General features: G+C 41.6%; 1 protein-coding gene across 7 annotated transcripts in view; it reads right to left on the bottom strand.

Moving 5' to 3' along the window:
* Positions 1 to 25662, bottom strand: part of ORMDL2 (ORMDL sphingolipid biosynthesis regulator 2) — a 99138-nt gene that overhangs the window by 43914 nt on the left and 29562 nt on the right. For all 7 annotated transcript variants that reach the window (XR_003855534.1, XR_003855533.1, XM_029594795.1 and 4 more), the window contains 2 exons: positions 24160 to 24334; positions 2027 to 2178 (listed from right to left, as the gene is read on the bottom strand). Coding sequence is in view for 5 of the 7 variants with exons in the window: in XM_029594795.1 (XP_029450655.1) it covers positions 2027 to 2178; positions 24160 to 24334 (327 nt within the window). In the remaining 2 variants the exon portion in view is untranslated. The remainder of the gene's footprint in view (positions 1 to 2026; positions 2179 to 24159; positions 24335 to 25662) is intronic.

The raw sequence follows: 25662 nt of genomic DNA, 5'->3' as shown, positions 1-25662 counted from the left end.
AAGGTGGAGGGTCTTCATCTGATGTCATATGAGGAGAGATTGAAGAATCTAAATATGTACACCCTGGAGGAAAGGAGGAGCAGGGGCGATATGATTCAGACTTTCAGATACTTGAAAAACTTTAATGATCCAAAGACAACGACAAACCTTTTCCGTCAGAAAAAAATCAGCAGAACCAGAGGTCACGAGCTGAGGCTCCAGGGAAGAAGACTAAGAACCAATGTCAGGAAGTATTTCTTCACAGAGAGAGTGGTGGATGCCTGGAATGCCCTTCCGGAGGAAGTGGTGAAGTCCAAAACTGTGAAGGACTTCAAAGGGGCATGGGATAAACACTGTGGATCCATCAGGTCTAGAGGACGTGTATAAAGAGGAGGCAGCAAAACACTGCACGGAGCGGCAGTAGCCACAGAGGCATTCACAGAGCGGGATGCCAGTGGCCAGTGGTTGGTGTTCCACCTTCACGGAGCGGAAGAATGGAGGGCTGCCATCTTCAAATTATAAAAAAAACAAAACAAAAAAAAAACAGGGGTGGGTAAGAGTATGTAAAATTAACGGTGAGTTCATAGGCTATAGGTATTACCAATTATTAGGCTTGTTCAATATTTGTTGATAGTTAATGTGGCTTTCAATGCATACTTCACTTTCAATGCATATCCAGCATAGATCTCTGCTTCAACAGCAAGGGAGAAGAAAAATAACCAATAAGGGCTGAATAACATAGTCTGGGTAAACATATAAGTATGGGTGTAGCTTGCTTAGTGCAGCAGTTACTACCCCCCTAACTAATCAAGCTTGATAGTTCACTTGGATGCAGCTCCATCACTGCTCTCTACATTAATGGTGGGGGTGGAAGGGAAATAGAACCAAAGAATACTAAGAGCCAAGAGAAACAGATAAGTATGAGAAAAAAAAGAAGTGTGAAGCTTGCTGGGCAGACTGGATGGGCCGTTTGGTCGTCTTCTGCCATCATTTCTATGTTTCTATGTTTCTAAATAAGCTCATCCCAGGGAAACTCCCTTAGTTGGAGCATCCCCCGGCCCAGCCTTTTTAGTTGAGCGGTCCTGTGTAGGATCCAAGACACAGTTAAAGTCGCGTTGTGAGCTAGGAGAGGAAGGACAAGAGCCTTAGTAACAGAGCCAACCAGGGAATTGGATAAAAGCTGGGTCAGAAGCCACAAGAGACCAAGTAGGGAGAAGATGGCCACTCACTCCCAGAAGGCAGACTTGGCAAAAAGCCAAGCTAAAAGGGGGGTTGCTAAGAACAGGAAGTTGTTCACAGCAACCAGAAGGCTACCCAAGCTCTCTAGCAAAATCAAGTCTTCCCTTTCACAGTGAAACTCTGTTCCTTGCCTCAAGTTTCAGTTGCAGCTCAAAATTGTTGCTCTGGCTTTAATCTTGCCCAGATCCAGTTCCTTCTCCAGCTGCAATTTCTAGTCATTGCTTTTCTTCCAGTCAGCCCTTGCTCCAAGCTTTAGATCTAGTCCTTGTTTCAGACCTTGTTCCAAGCTGCAGATCCAGTGGTTGTTCCAAGCTTCAGTCCTGTTCCTGCGCCAAGTTCCACTCCACTTTCAAAGTTCTATTCTAAATTTCAGCTCAGACTCTAGTTCCTGTTCCAAGTTCTGGTTCCAATTTTGTCTCAGTTCCTGCTCCAGCAATAGTTCTAGCTCCTATCCAGCTCTAGTTCTACCACCAGCATGCTGGGACTCTTTTCCCTGCTTCAACTCCAAACATCTACCCATGTGGCTAGGAAGCCTGCCACTTACGTGCAGCTAAATATTTTTTTTAAGTTAAAGAAAAAAAAAATTAATTTGGCAACAAATAGGATAAACTTTGAGATTATTTAAAGTATGAATTCTTTTGCATGATGGCAAAGAGTAGAATGATGGGCTGAATGCTCTCTTATACCTTTGGCTCCCAATGGTATTAACTTTCAGAAACCTGGCACCCCTTTAAGATCATCACTGTTTCCAATGTGGCAGAACTGTGTGTGTGTGTCTCTCTCATATTTCTAATTCAGCAGTACTCACAGGACTATCGGAGAAATGCTAAGGAACTTGCGGGAAGAAGTGAATTGGATGCCATAGTCCATTTGTTCCCAGTGTGTGAGGAGACGAGCCTTCCCCTGATCTGGTGTCTCAAAGGGTGTTCCTTTAACCGTATGTAAGAAAAGATACATTACCTGAAGAAGCAAGGGGGAGAAGGAGAAGTAAGTCACTGTTTTTCCCTCCCATTTATTTATAAAAATGTATATGCCACATCTATAATTCTAAATGGCTTACCATAAAAACAATCAAAAAAGCACCAAAGAGAGGGAAATAGAATCAAATCCTATTACCACCAATCAATATACACAAGAGACAATATCATAAACCAAAGCTCAAGAATTGTAATTTACTGTCTCTTGCCCACAATGGGCCTCAGGCAGTCGTCAGCCTTCTGAGCAGCATTTTTTGTAATCATTTGTCTCTTGTATTTTTACTCTTAAGATCTATATTATCCAATTTTTTATCCAAACTTTATTAAACGCATCTCTTAAAATGATATCGACCTGTTGTCTCTAATTTGAAACCGGAATACTTAGCCAATTCAGACGCTCATCAGCCACTGTTTTTTGACTGGAACGAATCCTCAAGTTTATCACCCAAATTTTTCACCCTTTATAGAGACAACAGGTCGATATCATTTTAAGAGATGCATTTAAGTTTGGATAAAAAATTGGATAATATAGTTTTTAACAATAAAAATACAAGAGACAATAAATGATTACAAAAAATGCTGCTCAGAAGGCTGACGACTACCTGAGGCCCATTGTGGGCGAGAGACAGTAGATTACAATTCTTGAGCTTTGGTTTATGATATTGTCTCTTGTGTATATTGATTGGTGGTAATAGGATTTGATTCTATTTCCCTCTCTTTGGTGCTTTTTTGATTGTTAACATTTAGAGGAGTTGGCTTCTGTTTGTGTGATTACCATAAAAACATACATAATCATTACAACTTAACAATAAAAACATACGTAATCATCACAACATACTAACAAAAAAATGTCATAATCAAGAACAAACATAAAAAAACTCAAAATAAACTTTAAAATGAAATTAATAAAACTACTAACTTCTGGCCTCACTGCTAATAAATAGAAGATTCTTAAAAAAAAATATTCCATTTCAAACAAGTGAGTCTTGAGCTGCTTCTTGAAACTCTTAGAACATAGTCTACAAAAACCGTTTCTGTCCAACAGGCATCTCAGTAGAGGACTTAATGGACATGAAGACTGAGTTACTATTCACGCCTAGTAATGGCCTCTATGGGACACAGCCAAGGCACATATAATGGGCAATAAATTACATGGGTTGGTACAAACTCCACAGGTACTTTTTACCCATGATGCCTGCACCAACAATCAGAGTAAAAATACATATGTACTTTTGCTTCGATTGTCTCTTCAAAAACGTTACCCACAGAGATAAGGTAGAACAGTGTGTGACAGAATAGAATAAGATAGCAGACAAAGACCAGAAGGTCAACCTTAATTGCCACACTATAAGCCACACTTGATCACTGGCTTCACCTTCAATTCTTTGTAACTAAGGAGCATGATATCCCATGATATCTTGTATTCTGCTACTGATTTTGCCTCCACCGGGAGGCTGCTCCATGTATCCATCACCCCGGCGGTGAAAAAAATTATACAGCACTCTAGGTTGTCTATAGATGCCTAAAATTTGGCATCTGGTACCTGTGTCCAGGCCTAGGGAAACATTTTCTGTACAGCAGAGCAGTTGGGCCCAAGCAGAAGAATAGTTATCAGCATGCAAGCAGAGGGGTAATTCAAGCTTGGGAAGGAGAAGAACTGCTGCCAGTCACCAAAGATGAAAAGATTTAGGCAACAGAAGGAGAAGAAAGGCAGGAAAAGGAAGATTTATTTATTTATTTAGAAACTTTTATATACCGGCATTAGTGGGTACATCATACTGGTTCACATAATAACTTAAAGCTTGGAAAATACATTTCAACAAGGAGTTAAAATAAAAAAGTATCCTAGATTGAGCAGCATCAATTCTATATGGTACAGTACAGTTATGAATGCCTCCAACAATTGAAACCCTTTGTCCGATCGGAGACGGGTGAGCAAATATTGCTTCAGCCTCTTCAAGATCTAGAGGATGGTATAAGACACTTATTTAGGACATCACGCACATCTGCAACCTCCATTGCAGCATGCCGCACAGCGTGACTAAGAGCAAGTGCAATAAGGGAGGATGTTCATGATAAATTGGCAGATCTCCCTTGTTTAGGAGACAACCTGTTTGGCGACAAGTTAAAAGAAACAGTCACCCAAATCAAAGAACAGAATGTGGCGATGCAATCCCTGACGCTACCAACCATCAGCTTTCAGGCGGTACTACTCCCAATATAAAAAACAAACCAAACTTCAGAGGAAGTCCTACAAACAGTAGGGCCAGTACTGCTCAACCATGTACCAGCAACAGCAACCCCTGCAGACAGGATGCCAGCGAGAGCGGAGGCCACAAAAGCAGCAGCAACAGCAGTCGACTCCCAAAAACCAGCAGGGTTTTTAGTCCTCCAGGTTACAGTCACCACTTCCAGTCAGGGGCAGATTTTCCAACCATCACACGGCATGGTCCCAATTAACATAGGTCCGCTGAGTGTTGATTATCATTCAATTCAGATATCACCTGGAATTCATCACTTCCACGAATCTCCCTCATCTAGCCCCGCCTGTTTGAGCTCTTTCTCACATTGCACAGCTGCATGTGGAAGCAAAGAAACTGCTGAAACAAAATGCCATCCAGCATGTTCCACAAGCTTTCATTCGAAAGGGATTCTTTCCCAATACTTCCTCATCCCAAAACGCACAGGAGATCTGTGTCCAATCTTGAGATGGTCCGCCTGCAACCACCACTGCAGCTGAGCCCTAACCTCCAATGGTGCGAGAAGCCTCACTGTGTAGTCCCACGACTGCGGGTTCCATCGGGAAAGCAACGCACGTTGAAGAGGTCGCGTGTGTGCCCTTGCCCAGGGAAATACTTCCAATGCGGCAGCCATCAATCCCAGGACCTATAGATAAGACCGCGCTGTCAGGTAAATAGTGTTTGCCAGGATTCGGACTTGAGCATTCAACCTTTGGATTCAACTCTCTGGTAGAAATACTCTGCCCTGCATCGTATCAAAGTGAATGCCGAGATACTCCAGAGTCTGAGATGTCTGCAAACAGCTCTTGGTTAGGTTCACCACCCAGCGTAGTTCTTGTAGCAATGAAACTACCTTGTGAGAAGCCCAGAGACTCTCTTCCATGCTCTTGCTCGAATCAACCAATCGTCCAGATACAGGTGAACCAGAATGCTGCTTGGAGAGTGCAATAATAATGGGAGATTTCAATTACCCCAATATTGACTGGGTAAATGTAACATCAGGACTTGCTAGAGACATAACGTTCCTGGATGTAATAAATGACTGCTTCATGGAGCAATTGGTTCAGGAACCGAGAGAGGGAGCTATTTTAGATTTACTTCTTAGTGCAAGGCAGGATTTGGTGAGAGAGGTAATGGTGGTGGAGCCACTTGGCAATAGTGATCATAACATGATCAAATTTAAACTAATAACTGGAAGGGGGACAATAAGTAAATCTACAGCTCTAACACTAAATTTTGAAAAGGGAAACTTTTGATAAAATGAGGAAAATAGAAAAAAACTGAGAGGTGCAGCTGCAAAAGGTTAAAAGTGTTCAACAGGTATGAACATTGTTTAAACATACAATGCTAGATGTGCAGTCCAGATGTATTCCACGCATTAAGAAAGGTGGAAGGAAGGCAAAATGATTACCGGCATGGTTAAAAGGTGAGATGAAATGGTTAAAAGGTGAGATGAAAGAAGCTATTTCAACAAAAAAACATCCTTCAAAAATTGGAAGGATCCATTTGAAGAAAATAGAATAAAGCATAAGCAATGTCAAGTTAAGTGTAAAACATTAATAAGACAGGCGAAGAAAGAATTTGAAATGAAGTTGGCCGTAGAGGCAAAAACTCATAATAAAATTTTTAAAAATATTTTTTAAGAAATCTGTGAGGGAATCGGTTGGACCATTAGATGACAGAGGGGTTAAAGGGGCTCTTCGGGAAGATAAGGCTATTGCAGAAAGACTAAATGAATTCTTTGCTTCCATGTTTACTAATGAGGATGTTTGGGATATACCAGTTTCAGTATGGTTTTCAAGGATGATGAGTCAGACGAACTGAACCAAATCACTGTGAACCTGGAAGATGTAGTAGGCCAGATTGACAAACTAAGGAGTAGCAAATCACCTGAACCGGATGGTATGCATCCTAGGGTCCTGAAGGAAAAATGACATTTCTGATTTATTTGTTAAAATTTGTAACCTATCATTAAAATCATCCATTGTACCTGAAGACTAGAGGGTGGCCATTGCAACCCCAATATTTAAAAAGGGCTCCAGGGGCGATCCGGAAAACTATAGACCAGTGAGCCTGAATTCAGTGTCAGGAAAAATAAGTGGAAACTATTCTAAAGATCAAAATCATAGAGCATATAGAAAGACATGGTTTAATGGAACACAGTCAACATGGATTTTCCCAAGGGAAGTCCTGCCTAACAAATCTGCTTCATTTTTTGAAGGGGTTAATAAACATGTGGATAAAGGTGAACTGGTAGATGTAGTGTATTTGGATTTCCAGAAGGCATTTGCCAAAAGTCCCTCATGAGAGGCTTCTAAGAAAAACTAAAAAGTCATGGGATAGGAGGCAATGTCCTTTCGTGGATTGCAAACTGGTTAAAAGACGGGAAACAGAGAGAAGGATTAAATGGTCAATTTTCCCAGTGGAAAAGGGTAAACAGTGGAGTGCCTCAGAGATCTGTACTTGGACAGTGCTTTTCAATATATTTATAAATGATCTGGAAAGCAATAGGGCGAGTGAGGTTATCAAATTTGTGGATGATACAAAATTATTCAGAGTAAATCACAAGCGGATTGTGATACATTACAGGAGGACCTTGCGAGAATGGAAGATTGGGCATCCAAATAGCAGATGAAATTTAATGTGGACAAGTGCAAGGTGTTGCATATAGGGAAAAATAACCCTTGCTGTAGATACACGATGTTAGGATCCATATTAGGAGCTACCACCCAGGAAAAAGATCAAGGCATCATAGTGGATAATACTTTGAAATTGTCAGCTCAGTGTGCTACAGCAGTCAAAAAAGCAAACAATGTTAGGAATTATTAGGAAGGGAATGGTTAAAAAAACAGAAAATGTCATAATGCCTCTGTATCGCTCCATGGTGAGACCTTACCTTGAATACTGTGTACAATTCTGGTCACCGCATCTCAAAAAAGATATAGTTGTGATGGAGAAGGTACAGAGAAGGGCAACCAAAATGATAAAGGGGATGGAACAGCTCCCCTATGAGGAAAGGCTGAAGATGTTAGGGCTGTTCGGCTTGGAGAAACAATGGCTGAGGGGGGATATGATAGAGGTCTTTAAAATCATGAGAAGTCTTGAACGAGTAGATGTGAATTGGTTATTTACACTTTCGGATAATAGAAGGACTAGAGGGCACTCCATGAAGTTAGCGTGTGGCACATTTAAGACTAATCGGAGAAAATTACTTTTCAAAGCACAATTAAGCTCTGGAATTTGTTACCAGAGGATGTGGTTAGTGCAGTTAGTGTAGCTGGGTTCAAAAAAGGTTTGGATAAGTTCTTGGAGGAGAAGTCCATTAACTGCTATTAATAAAGTTGACTTAGCGCATGGCCTCTGCTATTTCTGGCATCAGTAGCATGGGATCTTCTTGGTGTTTGGGTACTTGCCAGGTTCTTGTAGCCTGGTTTGGCCTGTTGGAAACAGGATGCTGGGCTTGATGGACCCTTGGTCTGACCCAGCATGGCAATTTGTTATGTTCTTATTTCCTGGGCGCAGTGGCCAGCCCAAAAGGCAAGGACTGAAACTGGTAATGACAATTCAGAATGGCAAACCGTATTCGCCGTTGATAATCCTGGTGAATGGGGATATGCAGATATGTCTCCATCAGATCCAGAGAAGTAAGGAATTCCCGATTGTACTGCCATTATGACAGAAGCGCACCGTTTCCATTCTGAAATGAGTAACCCGCAAATGATGACTGATTCCCTTGAGACCCTTCTTTCTTGGGCATGACAAAATAAATGGAAGAGTGGCCCATATTTTGCTGTAATTCAGGAATGGGAATGATGGCTTTCAGGCCCAACAGCCTTTGCATGCTTGGAAATATCATAAAGGCATCTGGAGGTGTACTGACTGAGCTACCTTCCCCTGCTGAGGAACCAATTAGGGGAGTTCCAAAATCAGGCGCCCACCTGAATAGTCTTTACCCAGCCCCACATCCGGCTGGGAAGAACCAGGCTTAGTGAAATCAGAGGAAGACAATTCACCCTGAGCCTCCAAACAGAGCTGGCACAATGCAGTAGGCACTCCTGGCTGAGATGCCGTACATAACAAGAAGTGCAAAGAGAAAGATGCTTAGGCTTCTTAGGCACAGGTGCCATGATAGCCAACAACATGTTGAGAGGCAGCTAGAGGCATGCGTCTAGCTGTTTTTTGAATTCTTTTTTTTGTTTGAGATAGGCGCTCAACTAGGCGCCTAGAAATTATGCGTCCAACACTTAGGTGCGCACACCTAGGCACTTACCTAGGCAGACAAAAATTAAGTGCACAGTACCACTTGTGCGCCTAGGTAAGCGCGTGGCCACTATGTGGCGCTTAACGTGGGTGCACTACAAGGGCTCATTGTGCGCCCAAAAACTGGGTGCACAGCGAGATGCACACGTTCGACTGACAATCCTGTAGAGGGCAGCCTTAGCGTGCGAAAAGCTATTGCAGCCTATCACAAGGCGCGCAGCTAAATGCCTCAGAGTGGGGCCTAACTTGAGGCTGCTCAACCTGCCAGGCTGCCCACGTCCCTTGATCTCCCACTGAGTGGAACAAACGTCGGACTGGTGCACAGAGAATGGCAGAGGAGGAAACCCTGTACAACAGTACAACAAAAAAACCTCCTGCTAAGGCTCTGTATCTCTCTCTCCTCTTTTTTTTTTTTTTTTTTAAACTTACCGGAGCTCACCATGCCTGGCTGAGTACAGACAGTCGCCGGCTGCACTCGGCTTCCTGCACTGCTGCCTTTCAGCTGCTCAAGCAGCTACGTCATGCTGGCAAAACCAGCTACCGGACCACGGCACACATCTGAGGGACCACGGAAATCACCTCAGGAATTCTCAACTGGGGGGAGGGACCATTTGGTATCACCACAGGACAGTGGGGCAAATTGTATCCTTAATTCTCCTTTATTTTAAAATAAAGCAATCCCCAGTGGGGAGATGCACGTCCACCATCTGCTGGAGACAGAGAATACTCGCAGGCTGATGTAACTGTGACGTCAGTTTACTCTATCTCCAACTGCTGGTAGGAATGCATAACGCACTTGTTCTGGATTCATCTGACTGGACTCTAAGAAACAGAGTAATATAACAAGACAGGAAAAAGCAGCATGTGTAGCTCTACAAAATGATCAATCAATAGTTATTCGGCTAGCAAACAAAGAAGGAGGGGTAATGTTAATGAATTGTGATGTATTTTATGAAGAGACCGGAGAATAGAAAATATACAGGAATAGGCAGAAGAGCACCAGCACACAGCACTATTCTCAGAATGTGCATTAAAATAGTCTAACAACTCTATTGCACAATAAACGTAATTGTAAAACACAGAGAATATGAATTTTACCTGTGAATAGTACCTTACAGGTACACCTGGTCATGACCTACTTCACTAAACAATTGATTGTCTTATATAATCAACCTAATAAATGAAGGTTGACCGACGTGCCGCAAATGCAAGGTAGAGACCAGCTCTACCGCGCATGTGCGGGCGAGCACGTCGGTCTTAGCCAGCGTCAGAAAAAATCAACCTAATAAATGAAGGTTGACCGACGTGCCGCAAATGCGCAGTAGAGACCAGCTCTACCGCGCATGTGCGGGCGAGCACGTCGGTCTTAGCCAGCGTCAGAAAAAAAAATGGCAGCGGCGGGTGGCAGCGGCGGCAGCCAGTAGCGAGGGAGGGGGGAGGGAGGGACTGAGTGGGAGGGACTGAGTGAGGGGGTGAGAGGGATTGAGTGAGAGGGAGGGAGGAGTGGGTGAGTGTGTGGGAGGGAGGTAGGGGGTGGGGAAGAGGGAGAATGAGGGAGAGGTGAGAGACAGGGATGTCAGTAAGTGGAAGGGGGAGAGGGAGAATGAGGGAGAGGTGAGAGGTGAGAGACAGGGATGTGAGTAAGTGGAAGGGTAAGAAGTTGTGGAGCAGAGAAAAAGGGAGTGGAGGAGGGCTGAGGGGGAGGGGATGGGATTGAGAGAGGGTGGGGAGTGACTGAGGGAAGGGGAGAGAGGTGGGAGTGACTGAGGGAAGGGGAGGGAGGTGAGAGTGAGGGGAAGGAGGCAGTGGGAGACAGAGGGTGAGTAAGACTGAGTGGAGGAAAGGGGGAGGAGTGAACGAGGGGAAGGGGGAGAGAGGGAGAAAAAGTGTAGAAGGGTGCTGTGTTAGAAAATGGACTGAAAAAAAAATGTAATGTAGCCCGTTTTAATGGGCTTAACGGCTTGTATATTATAACTGAACCTTTTGTGGCACCTGTTAGAATGTACTATAGTACGCATTCACCTACCTTAATTTATATGCCTACATGTAAACCGTTGAGATGGTATAGAAAAGATTTTAAATAAATAAATAAATAATATAGAGGCTTATCGACAACATCAATGTGTTGCATATAGGAAAAAATAACCCTCGCTGTGGTTACATGATGTTAGGTTCCATATTAGGAGCTACCACCCAGGAAAAAAATCTAGGCGTCATAGTGGATAATACTTTGAAATCGTCGGCTCAGTGTGTTGCAGCAGTCAAAAAAGCAAACAATTTTAGGAATTATTAAGAAGGGAAAGGTTAACAAAATGGAAAATGTCATAATGCCTCTGTATCTGTCCATGGTGAGACCGCACCTTGAATACTGTGTACAATTCCGGTTGCTGCATCTCAAAAAAGATATAGTTGCGATGGGGAAGGTACAGAGAAGGGTGTCGAAAATGGTAAAGGGGATGGAACAGCTCCCCTATGAGGAAAGGCTGAAGAGGTTAGGTCTGTTCAGCTTGGAGAAGAGACAGCTGAGGGGGGATATGATAGAGTTGTTTAAAATAATGAGAGGACTTGAACGAGTAGATGTGAATTGGATATTTACACTTTCGGATAATAGAAGTACTAGGGGGCACTCCATGAAGTTAGCAAGTCGCACATTTAAGACTAATCGGAGAAAATTCTCACTCAACGCACAATTAAGCTCTGGAATTTGTTGCCAGAGGATGTGGTTAGTGCAGTTAGGTTTAAAAAAGGTTTGGATAAGTTCTTGGAGAAGTCCATTAACTGCTATTAATCAAGATGACTTAGGGAATGGCCTCTACTATTACTGATATCAGTAGCATGGGATCGTCTTAGTGTTTGGGTACTTGCCAGGTTCGGCCTCTGTTGGAAACAGGATGCTGGGCTTGATGGACCCTTGGCCTGACCAAGCATGGCAATTTCTTATGTTCTTAAGATGAAGAATTATATAGGATTGCCCCTAATGATCCCACAGAGTGTGTGTGTATAGAGATAGATAGAGATTAGAACAAAGGAGACAGGAAGGGGTCATTTCTTATCATTATGATTTTTTACTGGAAAAGTATCCTGCTGTCCCTAGGTTTTATCTTGTACCAAAGATACATAAATCTATGTGTAATCCTCCGGGTCACTCAATAGTTTCTGGGATCAGGTTTATGCTTCAGCATTTATCAAAGTACGTGGATTCTTTTTTGAGACCTAGTATCTCGGGCAGTTAGATCGTACATCAGGGATTCAATGCACCTTATCCAGATTCTTAATGGTACTAACTGTGAGGAGTCTTGGACATTAATGACTGCAGATGTACTGGCTCTGTATACTAATATTCCTCAAAAAGCTGCAGTAGACATAATCAGTTTGGTTTTAAGTGGGCTGGTCATACCTTTGAGAAACAGGGTAATCATCATGCATTTAGCACAGATTGCTTTAACAAGGAACTTTTTCAATTTTGAAGGGAGGTATTATCAACAGATAAAAGGGATGGCCATGGGGGCCACTATGGCCCCATCAATGGTGTGCCTCTATATTGCTAATTTTGAAGAACAACATGTATATGGCTCATTGTATTGGCTGCATATTCAGCAGTGGCTGAGATTCATAGATGTCATCTTTTGTGTTTGGACAGGGCCCTCAATTACTAGATCAGTTTTGTAAGTGGCTTAATACATGTGATGACAATGTGAAGTTTACATTCCAGACAGATTTGAGGCAAATTCCATTTTTGGATACAGTAATTTATAAACAGGCTGGCTATTGTTTACGGTGAATTGTAGTTTTCAAACAGATAGGAATACTTTGCTATACTTCACAAGTCACCACCCACAGAGAATGGTCAGATTTTGAGACTTCGGTGCCTGAGTTTGGACACCAAAGAATATAAAGTTCAGGCAGAACATATGTGAGCCAGATTCCTACAGAGGGGGTAACCAAATAAGATATTAAAAGTGCATATAAAAAGTGCTGTATGCCAAAAAGGAGGAGTTGTTGGAACCAGTTAATAGACGGCCAGTGTTAAGACCAATCTGTGTTCTGCTGTATCCACATGTACACATGAGGTGCAGAGAATTATTTGAAAACATTGGCAAGTATTGACTCCGCATGTAGGGTTTGAAGAACCCCCAATTTTTGCTAAGACTTGAGGACGAAATCTGAAAGACACGTTGGTACACACCAGTCCCTAAAACAAGATTGAACAGGCTGGATATTTATGGGTACAGTCTTGCTGCACGGAATATGTAATATGTAGCAATGTACTGCACCTAAAAGTGTTTCAGCATCCTAGTAAACCTATTAAATATACCTTGAAAGGTCATTTTGACTGCAATATCAGACAGGTTGTCTATCCAGTGGTCTGTCCATGTTTATATTTAGGACATTCCAAATTAGCAATAAAAAAACTTGATTAATACAGCATAAGTCACACATTTGCGCAATGAAAATAGATGAGCCACTGGTCAATCACTGGAAGCATTGTCGACATGATGTGGACCAGTTAAAGTATTGTCATATCCATTATCTCTTCCACGAGGGGGTAACAGTGTGGAGAGACTGCAATGAAAAGAACAGAAATATATTTTTAGGTGGCAAACCTTAGAACCCCATGATCTTAATACCGCCATAGAGTGGGAAGCATTCTATTAAGATCCAATAAAGCTGGTGGTGTTGAGATGAAGAGAAGGGGTGGTGCCAGTGAGGGTTATATTGATAGTGGACATGAGAACTGCCAGAAAGACTGTATGTGCAGCTGTTCAGGTAGGAAATTGCATGGGTCAGGTTTTTGAAGGAAGAATTTTTTAAACAACCATTTTTAAATAACTATTCTAAAACGTGTATAGACATACATGGGAATATATTCTGAAGCAATACTATATTGCTTTGTTTGATCACAGTGGGCAATCGAAGGAACATAAGTAAAAATAAAAGTTTTCTGGTTCTTAACTGCTGATCGTTGCTGAGATGACATTTATGAAGGCGTTTAAAAGGAACAGTGAATAAAAACTCCCCCTGAAGAAGCCCGTTTGTCGGGTGAAACGAGATCCTTGTTGGGGTGGACTGAAATCGAATATACAATGTCTTTATCATATGAATGGTTCCTATGTGTACGGGGGGAACTGAAAGTAAACATTATCTGAATGGCTCCACTGTGGACACTTTTTGAAATATGGTGGTGTAACAAAAAGATCAATTTGGAATCTCCCAATGTCATCGTGGACGAATTAAGCAAATACTATGTTGATTCACTCCTGCATACAACTGGCAAAATCATATGTGGCAAAACAGGACTAGAAAACAGTTGGTTTCTAATGGTATTGAGGAAGCATTTGATAAAGCTGGGATCATTCCATAACAGCACTATAAATTGCTATCTCGCTAAGAAAATGCTTGTGTTTGGGCTGGTTATAAATGGAAGAATTGCATAAAAATTAACTCTTTGCAATGTTTAGTGATATTCTTTGAAAAACAAAGTTTTTTGTTTTTTTTTAAACTCTCCTTCAATCACTCATGAATAAAGATGGAAATGTTGATTCTAACACCTTTTCACGCTTCATTTTTTGAAGGATCCGCAAAAACTCTCTAGCGCTATACCATGGTTATTGTGGTTTATACCAATTGCGTATACCACTCACCTCCATTTCCCATTGTTTTGTTTTTTTTTTAAAGTGTACATGTGAGTGAGTGTGGTTATTTGTATGACTGGGAATATTTTAGCAAATTTTTGAAGTTTGTTGAATCACTGTAGGAAACATATGGGTTTGAGCTATTTAATATTGGGTGACGTATTTATAAATAATAAGTTATGTATTCTTAATAGGTGTGTGGATGTAATTTGAGATATGTGTATCTCTCTATATATTTATTTATACATATAGTTTTCTATACTGTTGCATAGAGAGATTCCATCTCAACGGCTTACATAATTATACTAAAAGGAAATACATGAAATGAGTAAAAATTCACAAATTATCTAACATAAATTAAAGACAAGATAAGTTAACACTAAAACTCCATTAATAAAGTTAAAAAGATAAAACAGTAAAAATCATACATTTCTGCTAGCAGCTTAGTTATTAATCGAGTATGCCTGTTGGAAAAGCCATGTTTTCAATTCTTTCTTAAACCTTTTATCATCAGATTGGAGTCTCAATTCTGGTGGTAGTTTATTCCAGAGTGTTGATCCTGCTATTGAAATTGAGCGCTCTCTCACTTGACTTAAGTGGGCGGATCTTATTGTGGGCACTGACAGGAGGCCTTTATTAGTCGACCTTAGATCGCGTTGTGGTATGTGTAATCTAATTACGGTGTTCAACCAATCTATCAGTTCACCAAACAATATTTTGTGTATAATGCATAATGTTTTATGCATTATTCTCTGTTCGACAGGTAACCAATGTAATTCTTTCAGGACTGGAGTAATATGATCTTTCTTTCTTGTGTTAGAATGCAGGCTGCAGTGTTTTGAGGTATTTGCAGAGGACGGAGTGTTGATTTTGGGAGGCCTAACATCGTTGAGTTGCAGTAATCGAGTCCTGTGAATAACATAACTTTAGAGCTGTATTACAAGTTATCTCGAGAAAGTAGAGGCTTCAAACATCTTAACATCATTAATTTCCAAAATCCTTCTTTTACTTTTTTAGCAATGTGAAATTTCATATTTAGCTCTGTATCTATAAAAAGACCTAAATTCCTTTTTATATATATCTATATCTATTAGTGCAGTAAAAAAAACAACTTATGACTGGGAGGAGTCTAATACATGAATGCAAAACCAAAAACACAAAATATTACTTCCCTTAATAAATATACAAACTACCATTAACTTTTTCCAAAATTATAAAATGGATTTTAAGCTTCATTAAACTTTCCTAATACTGTACTTACTATGTAAAAATTTCCCTAATTTTATTTGTATGTTTATATAAAGCACAACATAACTCATTCACATGCATACCATCCTAAAAACAAATATCAGTCTTTGTAGAACAAAGCAGATACAAATGTACTTACATATTTTTTAAAATGCATCTCAGTATAAACATATTTTGTATAAAATTCAATTAACAAAGAACAGCATTATTACTTCAATTAAACCTTGAAACCATCACAAAGACACACATCAATTCTATTCTCACAGTCCCATGTTCTTTACTGATTATTCTGTATTCTTCTGATCACTGCACATTATAGAAATAAGTCACAAAGTTAATTGATGAACAAAGAACCCCTATAAAAGCTTTGTTTTGCCCTGTCATGGGCTTCCTCAGGGGGAACAGGCACACTTGCAGCGATCTTTACAAGATAATAATCCCATCGAAGTTTCAACCAAACCAACATTATTGTAGCATATTTCATAAGGGAACACTCGTTAAGGATTCACCCAAGCTGGATTCAATCTCCTAAAACATATCACAGGTCTTTTCAGATGGGTAATAGTTAGAATAAGTTGTGCCACTATAAATTAATTTTAAAAAAAAGTATATTTCAGCACATTATCATTGAATACTTTTTTGATGTAAAAATTACCTAAAGAACGTCAAACCCAACACACACAAACCAATTATTTTCCTCTCTTATTTTCAATTTTCACCCGGCATTACAACAAAGCAAATGTTTAAACAGACTTATACAGCTTCAATGGATGCTCACTACCTATAACTGATTTAAAACCATTTTAACTCCATTTCATACTGTTTTACCCCTGATATTACCTCATCCGATGAATAGATAGTCATGCAATTGGTAATCTGCTCCATAATGGTACCTGTTTGCGGGATAAAGACCATTTAGCATGAGATAATGAATCTCCTACCCCATTATGTTTCCCTGGGACATGTCGCACCTTTATAGTGGTGTTAATGCGCAAGCTACTTAAAACTATCTGACGAAACAAGTTAGCCACTCTTGGACATTTAGCTGTCTGTTGATAACTGACACCACTGCTTGGTTATCACACCAGACTACAATGTGTTTGTTCCGCAAGTGCTTCCCCCAAATAATCAAAGACACCCATATAGGGAACAACTCCAGGAATGTTATATTAGTTGTTATTCCTTCGTCAACCCATGATGCCGGCCATTGCACGGCGGCCCACGCTCCCTGACAGTACACACCAAATCCCCATCCCCCCCCCCCCCCCCCCCCCGATGCATCTGAAAGAATTTCCAAGTCCCGGCTTGATATCGGGGGCTCCTGCCAAACCGATATTCCATTGTAGCTGCTCAGGAATAATGCCCATAATTGCTAAATGCTCATGTATAGGCTGTGATATCCTGATGAAATTATGCGGATACCTGACCCCCGCCATTGCCGCTGAGAGTCTGCGCAGGAATGCTCTGCCCATGGGAATTACCCGGCATGCGAAGTTAAATACTCCTAACATTGTCTGTACTTCCCTTAGTGTCATCTTTTTTGCTTTAAATGCCCTATCAATCAAAGCATGTAATTTGTGAATCTTTTCCATTGAGAGTCTGGATATCATCCTTTTCAAATCCAACTCAATGCCAAGGAAACACATTGTGGTGGTTGGCCCTTCCGTCTTCTCTTGTGCCAATGGGACTTCGAATTCCTGTGCCACGTCCTGGAAAGTTTGCAACAGGTGAGCCGCCGTCCCTGTTCCGGCAGGGCCGACGAACAGGAAGTCGTCTAGATAATGTATTATATTGTTCGACTGCGCCCTTTTTTCCGTTACCCAGTGCAGGAATGAACTGAAGACTTCAAAATAAGCGCAGGACAAGGAGCATCCACTTGGCATGCATTTATCAAAGTAAAACATGGCCTGAAACTTGAATCCCAGCAATGGAAAACTGGATGGGTGTACTGACAGCAGACGAAATGCCGATTCAATGTCGGTCTTTGCCATAACTGCCGCTTCTCCGCATCTCCTCAAAAGCGTGATGGCAGAGTCAAATGAAGCGTACTGCACAGAACATTCTTCCTGTGTCATGATCGTTTACTGAGAGTCCCGGCGGGAACGATAGGTTTTGTATTAGTGTATATTTGCCTGGCTCCTTCTTTGGTATCACCGCCAGTGGAGATAATGCCATATTTTTGAATGGTGGTGTTGCAAAAGGACCTGCCATTCGACCCAAGGACAATTCGATGTTTAATTTGGCTTGGACTATTTCCGAATGTCTTGTTGTAGAAGTTGCATTATTGGCTGTAAATTCCTTGATCTTTCCTTGATAAGGAATTCGGAAGCCCTTGCCAAAACCCCTGGTAATCTTCTCCGCATCCTCCTTCCTTGGGTATTTGGTGAGCCATTCTAACATTCTGTCCAGTCGAATCGGCAAAACTGCATTTGCAAATGCCTTGTTTCATTTCCCTGGGAAAGAACTCCCCGTGGCGGCCTTCTTTGTGCATTTGTGGGCCGGATGATGTGCTGAGCATATCAGACATACGTGCTTAAACTTGTAGTCCTTGAAGGTGCACGATGTTTTGTGGAATCTCCAACAGACATTATTGGTATTGTTTGTAGGTCCTCCATTGTATTGTACTCTGTTTCCAGTTCGTCGACGAACGCCCGCATCAGCCGCCCTATTTGTCATTTCTTTCAGTCATAAGTCAGTATCATGCGTCGCCCATGACATTGTCCCGGTCTCCACCATTCTTTCGCGGAAGAGTTCATCGTAATTTAGCCATGCCCAGCCTTCATATGCTCTTTGTGCTTCTAAAATTGTGTCTGCATATCCAAGCATCGGTCCACATTGGTACGGGTCATATTTGGTTACCACGCTCATCAGTCTGAGAAATGATCTCGTCCATGTCCATAGGTTGCGCAGTATTGTCTTATTGTCATCCGGTATGGAATCTCTGCCTTTTTTCTGTCTCTGGAAGTTCTTCTTCCTTCCAACAGTCTGAATATGTTGATGTATTTCTTCCTCTTGATTCTTTGTCTTAGCCTCCTCAGTATGTTTACCCATAGTGAGGCCATGCTGTTCTGCGGCATCGAGGTTGTTGCGATCTCGCCCTGGGCTGACTGCACTCGTGGGGGAATGTTCTCTTCTGTGCTGTCCGAATCAGAAGATGAACTACTGTCACTGGAAGTGGAACTATACTTTCTCTTCCGCTTCCCACTTTTCTTTTTTGATGTGTGCGCTATTGCCGCTCCGGCTAGGGGCTGTGGAATAGAAACAGGTGTCTGGTAACTCACCCAGCTGCTTTTGCTCGATTCCCACTTCTGTTGTAGTTGGGTCACCTGTGCTGACATCCGGTAATATTACCGCCTCGCTGTCAGTATCGGTCACTGCGCTGGACATCTCGCTGCGCTGTGTCTCTCCTTCGGATTGACTATTGACCGCCGTGCTCGAACTCCTTCTCCCTCTTGACGTGCGTCGATTTCTGTCCCTTTTGCCTCTTGGTTATCTCGCATACTTTGTTGTCCCGGCCAATATCCCCATGGATATAGTGGGTATGGCATCCCTCCCGGGTAGGCCGACTGCGGGTATTGTGGATATGCATTAGGTCCCGAGCCGCTGCTCCTGCCATCAGGGTTGCCTGGCTGCATATCCAAGGTCCGCATGCCCCGGGGGGTGGGGGGGGAGGTAAATCCGGTATATATGGGAAGCCAAAGGGCTGGATCTGATCCCCTGTGATTGGCTTTGAACCTCCTGCATTATTCATAGGGTTTACTGTAGTCTGACGCCTCCCCCTGCTTCGCTGCATGGCCCTCGTCCTAGCAGCACCACGATTCAAGCTCCGTCCGTTCGTACGCTCATTATTGTACTATGGGATGTCCCTTCCATTACTTCTCCCCCGAGGGTCCCTTCCACGGCCTCTTCCCTCCTCTGTTGACATTCCTGATCCCCTTCGGCTCGTCGAGCCCTGCATATCGGAGCCCCTCTGCTCAGATATGCAGGGCTCCTTCCCATAATGATTGGGTACTCACTGCGTCGTTGAAAGCCTTTCGGATAGTGTGGAGGGAGGGGGTCCTTCCATCCGCGGCCATCTGATGTAAAAGGCAGGCAGGTTATCCGGCTCCTCTCTGCCAGCTGCTGTTCGCTGCGTGGCTGGCTTAGTCTCTGGCCGGCTCGTCCCTGCTGGCTGCTTCAGCTCAGAGTTTTTTTTTTTTTAAATGCCTAAATCGATTCAATGCACAAATGTATTTTTTTTTATATGTTGAATCTTGTGGTCTGGGCCGCGATCCATGGCAGCGATTGGACCATGTGGTCAAAGTGAGTCGCGCTGCAGCCGGTCTGCTCCCGTGGGTATTCCAGGGCAAAAGGGGCCGGCTGCGGCGTGAAACGCCGTTTAAATGGCCTGGGCCCACATCATCGGGCCGGCCGCATTGGCCCCCCGATGACTTCGGCTCGTTGGGACCCCCCCTGCGTGGTCAGATGCGTCTGACGTCATTGGGACGTGCTGGGGCGCCCCGATGACGCTGGACCCGCCCCGTCCTTGGAGTGCTCAGAGGCCGGACTTCCTCAGGGCGCCGGCCTGCGCCCCTCACTGTGCCTCCGGGCCCACAGCCCCAGGTAAACCGTGGGCCCTGGCATTCGCTGCGGGCCCACCCATGCTCTATGGCCATGCACAATATGAATATTATCTACGGGGCACAGCATGTTCAACTAAAAACTTTATACGTCATTTTTTTTTAAAAAGTAAAAATAAGAGGACAAGTTATGGCAGTTGATTACCTCAGTGTTAGTACAGTCAATCCTGCATGTGTTTAAGTTATTTATTCAAATTCTCAAGCTGGCAAACAATCATGATTCTTAATACATTCCAGTCTGAAAAAAAATATTTTAAAACTGAATAACCTATTTTTTTATGAGTATACGAGAAACGAAAGCAGTTTGTTTTTATCATTTTTTACTCCATTTTTAAAATTACACGTGACATTTTAACACCAAGTTGCTCTGTTTAGATTGATATTGGCAATCGGTGATGACTTTCCACTGAATTTTTAAATCAACAGGATAGAAACAGGTATCATTATTTGTTTTTTCTTGTTGTGACCATAGTCTACTTCCACTGTGCATCTGTGTCCTTTGTGTTAAAAGTATATATATATATTATAAGTTCTTGTCATCAATACTCCATTCCATATCTGTCCTTTGTGAAAAACAGTACACACATACACAAACTGAGTTCTTGATCACATCCTTAAACAATTCTTTCAGGTCAATTAGGCAATTTTCTACTAAAAAAATGGTTTATTTGTGCGTATCATTGTATTTATGTATTTATATATTTTTTTGTGCATTTCATTTAAATTATTTAAATTTTCTTCTGTATGTTGTCAAAATGTGCACACAATGTAAGTTCATTTCATTTTATTTACATATGTATGTCACCATTATTTATTTACATGTATTTGTGTCATGTGTATGTGTATCTATTTTAATTTTCAAATTTTGCCCTTAACAGCCCCTGAGGCAGCTCCTGCGAGAGCGAAACTCGGCCAGAGTAAGGCAACTCTTTAATAAAGACATTTTTTTTTACACCGATCTTTTTCGTCTCGTGGCTTACTCACAATATATTTATGCCAAGATGCATTGTGAATTCATTAAAAAAATTATTTAAATACATTTGTCCCTGCTTTGTTCCACAGGCATCGTGATGTTTGTTTTTAGGATGATATGCGTGTGAGCCAGTTTTTTTATGTTCTTTATATAAACATACAAATAAAATTAGGGACATTTTTACTTAGTATTAGGAAAGTTTAATGAAGCTTAATAAAATCCATTTTGTAATTTCAGAAAAATAGTTAATGGTGGTTTGTATATTTTACTAAGGGACCATCAACTGATAACTGTAACACTAAACCATCCTCCCCACAGCCTTGTCCAGTCACAACCACCACCTTCAGGAATCTCCAAGCTGGCGACCCTTGATCCACTACTGTTTCATCTCTCCTTTTCTCCACTACATTGTATATCAGTGGATGAAGAGAAATGGCAAGAGGTGGGGGGGCACCTTATATAAGACTAATCAATTTATTGAGGCAGGAGTTTTTAAGGACAGAATCCTCTTTGTCCGATGCAGTGCTGTTCAGCACTGCTGTGTTGACTTTTTCATCTCAAGCCATTCTTGATCCATCCCAGTCTGGTTTTCGCCCTTGCATTCCACAGAACAGCCTAGCCAAGTCTCCAATGACATGTTTATAGCTAAAACCAAAGGCCTTTACACAGGCCTTATTTTCCTTGACACTGTTTATTATCATCATCTATTCCTTTACATTCTGCTCTCAGTTGGATTTTGGGGCTTTGTCCTGTCTTCATCCTCTTCTTACCCTCACATCACATTTTTAGTGTTTCCTCTGGCAGATCATCCTCTAATGCCATCCCACTGTCAATTGGTGTGCCTCAGGGTTTTGTCCTGGGCCCTCTTCTCTACTCACTGTTTACTAAGGCTCTTGGTGGTCTGATTTCTTCTCATGGCTTTCAATACCATCTTTATGCTGATGATTCTCAGATTTAGCTAATATCAGAAATTTCATCAGGAATCCAGTCCAAGATCGCAGCCTGCTTATCTGCTGCCTGGATGTCCTACCACCACCTTAACATGGCCAAGGCAGAGCTCCTTATCTTCCCCCCCCCGCCTCCAAGCCCACATTCCCTCTTCTGCCTTTCTCTATTGCTGTGGATAACAATGACATTTTCTCAGTCTCCTCAGCCCATAACCTTGGAGTCATCTTCTACTCTTCTCACATTCTTTACACATATCCAAAATACTTCTAAAATGTGCCAGTTCTTTCTCTAACATCATCAAGATCCATGTCTTCCTTCCTGAACACACTACCAGAACCCTTATACACAGTCTCATCATCTCCCGCTTAGACTATTGCAACCTGTTCCTCACAGGTCTCCCATTACAATCTATACACAATATTTTTTGGCAAAGTTGCTACACCCATATAACCTCTCTTCTCAAATCACTATATTGACTATCCTTTCCTCACATACAAGTCAAGTGACTCTTACTTACCCACAAAGGTCTTCATTCTGCAGCTCCTCACTAGCTCTCCTCTTATCTCTCTCTACACCCCTCCAAGTGTACTCTACTAACTATCTATGCCCTTCTCTACAGCCAATTCCCAACTCCATACTTTCCACCTGGTTCCACCATATGCTTGGAATAGACTTTCTGAGCTGGTGTATTATGCTCCCTCTTGCCTTATTTAATCTTGTCTAAAATCCCACTTTTTTGAGGCTATTAAATCTTAACCAAATTGTCCCGTTTATAGCCTCATTAATTTGTCTTAATAAATAAAATTCCTCACGGCTTTTTTGCCCTCTAGGGTCGTCTTGATTAGATTGTAAGCTCTACAGAGAAGGGACAGTCTTTTATGTTTTTGTACAATGCTGCATATGTCGAGTAACACTACAGAAGTATTAATTAGCAGTAGTAGTAAATCCATGACTTGCTCTAGATCTGGGACTTTATTTCCCATATTATGAGCATTAGTGGATGTAGCTATCCAAATGTTTCCCATTTTTCCTTCATTTCTCCATATATGTGTTTAAAGATTTACTTACTTAAGGGCTTTGTCTAGCCATCCCCAATGATCCTAGTTTAAAGCTATCTTTATGGCCATTCATTCATCTTAGAATGTGAGCTTTCTTGCCAGGACCTTTATCCTTGACTAAGAGAACTGAAGGGAATATCATCTACGTACCTATCTTCTTCACCCTCTCTCCCAGAGCCATGAAGTCACTTTTGATATACTCAGTGTGATACCTAGAAGTATCATTTATACCAATGTGGATGAACAGCATCAGCTAGCAGTCAGAAGGGTTAATGATTCTTGGCAATCTCTCGGTAATTTCTGGGATCTTGGCACTCAGTAGACAGAACTCATCCTGGGTTCACATCTAGTTGGCAGATGAATGCCTCCATACACCTCAGAAGCCTCCTCTGTGGTCAGTGTCAAAACCTTTACTAAAAGCCATCTCAATTTGTCTTTGGTCACCTGTCAAAGAAATTGATCAGATGTTTGATGTGATCTTCCTCTGGTAAAACCATGCTGCCTTGGATCCTGCATGCTTTTAGTGTCTTTGCTATACCTACTGCACAATGGGGTAGCATTTGAGGGGTATGCTTGCAAAGATTCTGTTCTGTGGATAAACAGAAGACTTCAATTTCTGGCTCTCTTAATCTGGCATTTATCAGCACTAAATTTGCAATTAAACTGTTTTTCTCACAATAGTCTGTCTTATTCAGAATAAGGCAGGGCTTCCCAAACCTGTCCTGGGGACCCCCCAGCCACTCAGGTTTTCAGGATATCCACAATGTATATGCATGAGAAATTTGATTATCATGGAGATTCAGTATATGCAAATTTCACATGCATATTTATTGTGAATATCCTGAAAACTTGACTGGCTGTGGAGGCTCCAGGACAGCTTTGGGAAGCCCTGGAATAAGACATCTATACCATCTTACTCTCATCAGCAAAGTGAAAACAACATGGCAGAAAAACATAAAAAAAAAAAAAAAAAGTCTTGACTAACCAGGTTGTGAATAACATTGGTAAGTGTCCAGACGACAGGAATACTGAAGAAGGGAATACTCAGCAGGATCACATGTAGAAATACCACTAAGATAATGTAAGCCAGCCATATTCCTCGGCTGTTCAGTACTCTGGTGTTGGGGTTCACCTCACTATGAGCTACCCCAACATTCATCCTGCAAATTCAATAAAAACAAGTCAGACTGAGCATGCTGGGGAAAGGAGATACTGGAATAAGACTCAAGACATACTTTATGCAATCTGAAGCTGCCATATGTTTGCAAATGTTATAACTGTGTGAGTTTGGAGAAAACAAACTTTTGGCTCATTCTGTAAGCTAGTAAAGGTTAGCATTTGATTGCAAGTGTTAGAATTGTGAGTTTCCAAAGCTCTGAGAAAGTGAGAGATCTGGTTCCTGGGCAACTAGTCACTAGTGTTTGATGTGAAAAGGATTTAAGGGCAAGTACTGTTAGAAACAAGAAGAGAGATTAGCTGAGAGGGCCAATTGCCAATTTACTTGCAGTGTGAATTCCTTAGAGGAGATTGTTTTTGAAGTATTTTTGTTTGAAGTAATTGCCTTCGAAACACAGATATATAGGAAAGCAAGAATCGAGTAAATCTCATCTGCTGTGGTAAGTTGGATTTCCTGGGAAAGAGGGCTTAAATCTTGAGAAAAAAATTCTTGGAGAGTTAAATCATTACTGGCCATGTATATTGTGTGTTAGTTTTAAGGTTAGCATTTGTTTGCCAGTGTTATAATTGTTTGTTCTGGGAAAATACACTTTGGAATAATTATGTGAGCTAGTAAAGATTAGCGTTTGATTGCAAGTTAGAATTGTGAGTTTGCAAAGATTATTTGATCTAAGAAGGTGAGAGCACTGGTTCCTGGACCACTAGTCAATACCCACCCACGCCAATCAAGTTCTTTTTTTTTTTTTAATCTAGATCACCCCCATTAAGAGGAAAATCTTCAAAACAGTAAATTTGTGATTTACAAAAACATACAATTAACCCTGATTTTAGCAATTGATCGATTTTAGTCCTCTTGCTGGTTATTCACTAACTTTCGTTAGATATCTAGTATTCAAATGTAAAAACTTTAGATTTAAGACTCTTAATAAATATTTTTTAAAATCCTAGTCAAACTTTTAAAACCCTTAAATTGAGAAATACCCACTCCTTAGTAAGCTTTTAAAACGTTACCAACCCAACAAATTAAGATGCAGACAGAAGTCCAGCAGCATGAAGGGAGCTATTCAATCTTTTGCATGGAGTGCCATATGTATGCTTATCTACCTGTTGGTGAGATGTTGTATGTGTGCATTGGGTGCAAAGAACTCCTGGCTCTGAGAACGAGTCCAATCTCTGGAAACTAAAGAGGCAGACCTGGAGGAGCTGAGCCACACAGCGAGGTATATAGAGGAGACTTTCAGGGACACAGTAGAACGGTCCCACCTAATGTCTAGCAGCCCTTGTGCTGCTTTGGAGGAGCAAGATCACCTGG

Source organism: Rhinatrema bivittatum, chromosome 3 (assembly GCF_901001135.1).
Source record: "Rhinatrema bivittatum chromosome 3, aRhiBiv1.1, whole genome shotgun sequence".
NCBI lineage: Eukaryota > Metazoa > Chordata > Amphibia > Gymnophiona > Rhinatrematidae > Rhinatrema > Rhinatrema bivittatum.
Note: the sequence above shows the minus strand (reverse complement) of the source record. Positions and strands in the feature narration are given on the sequence as shown.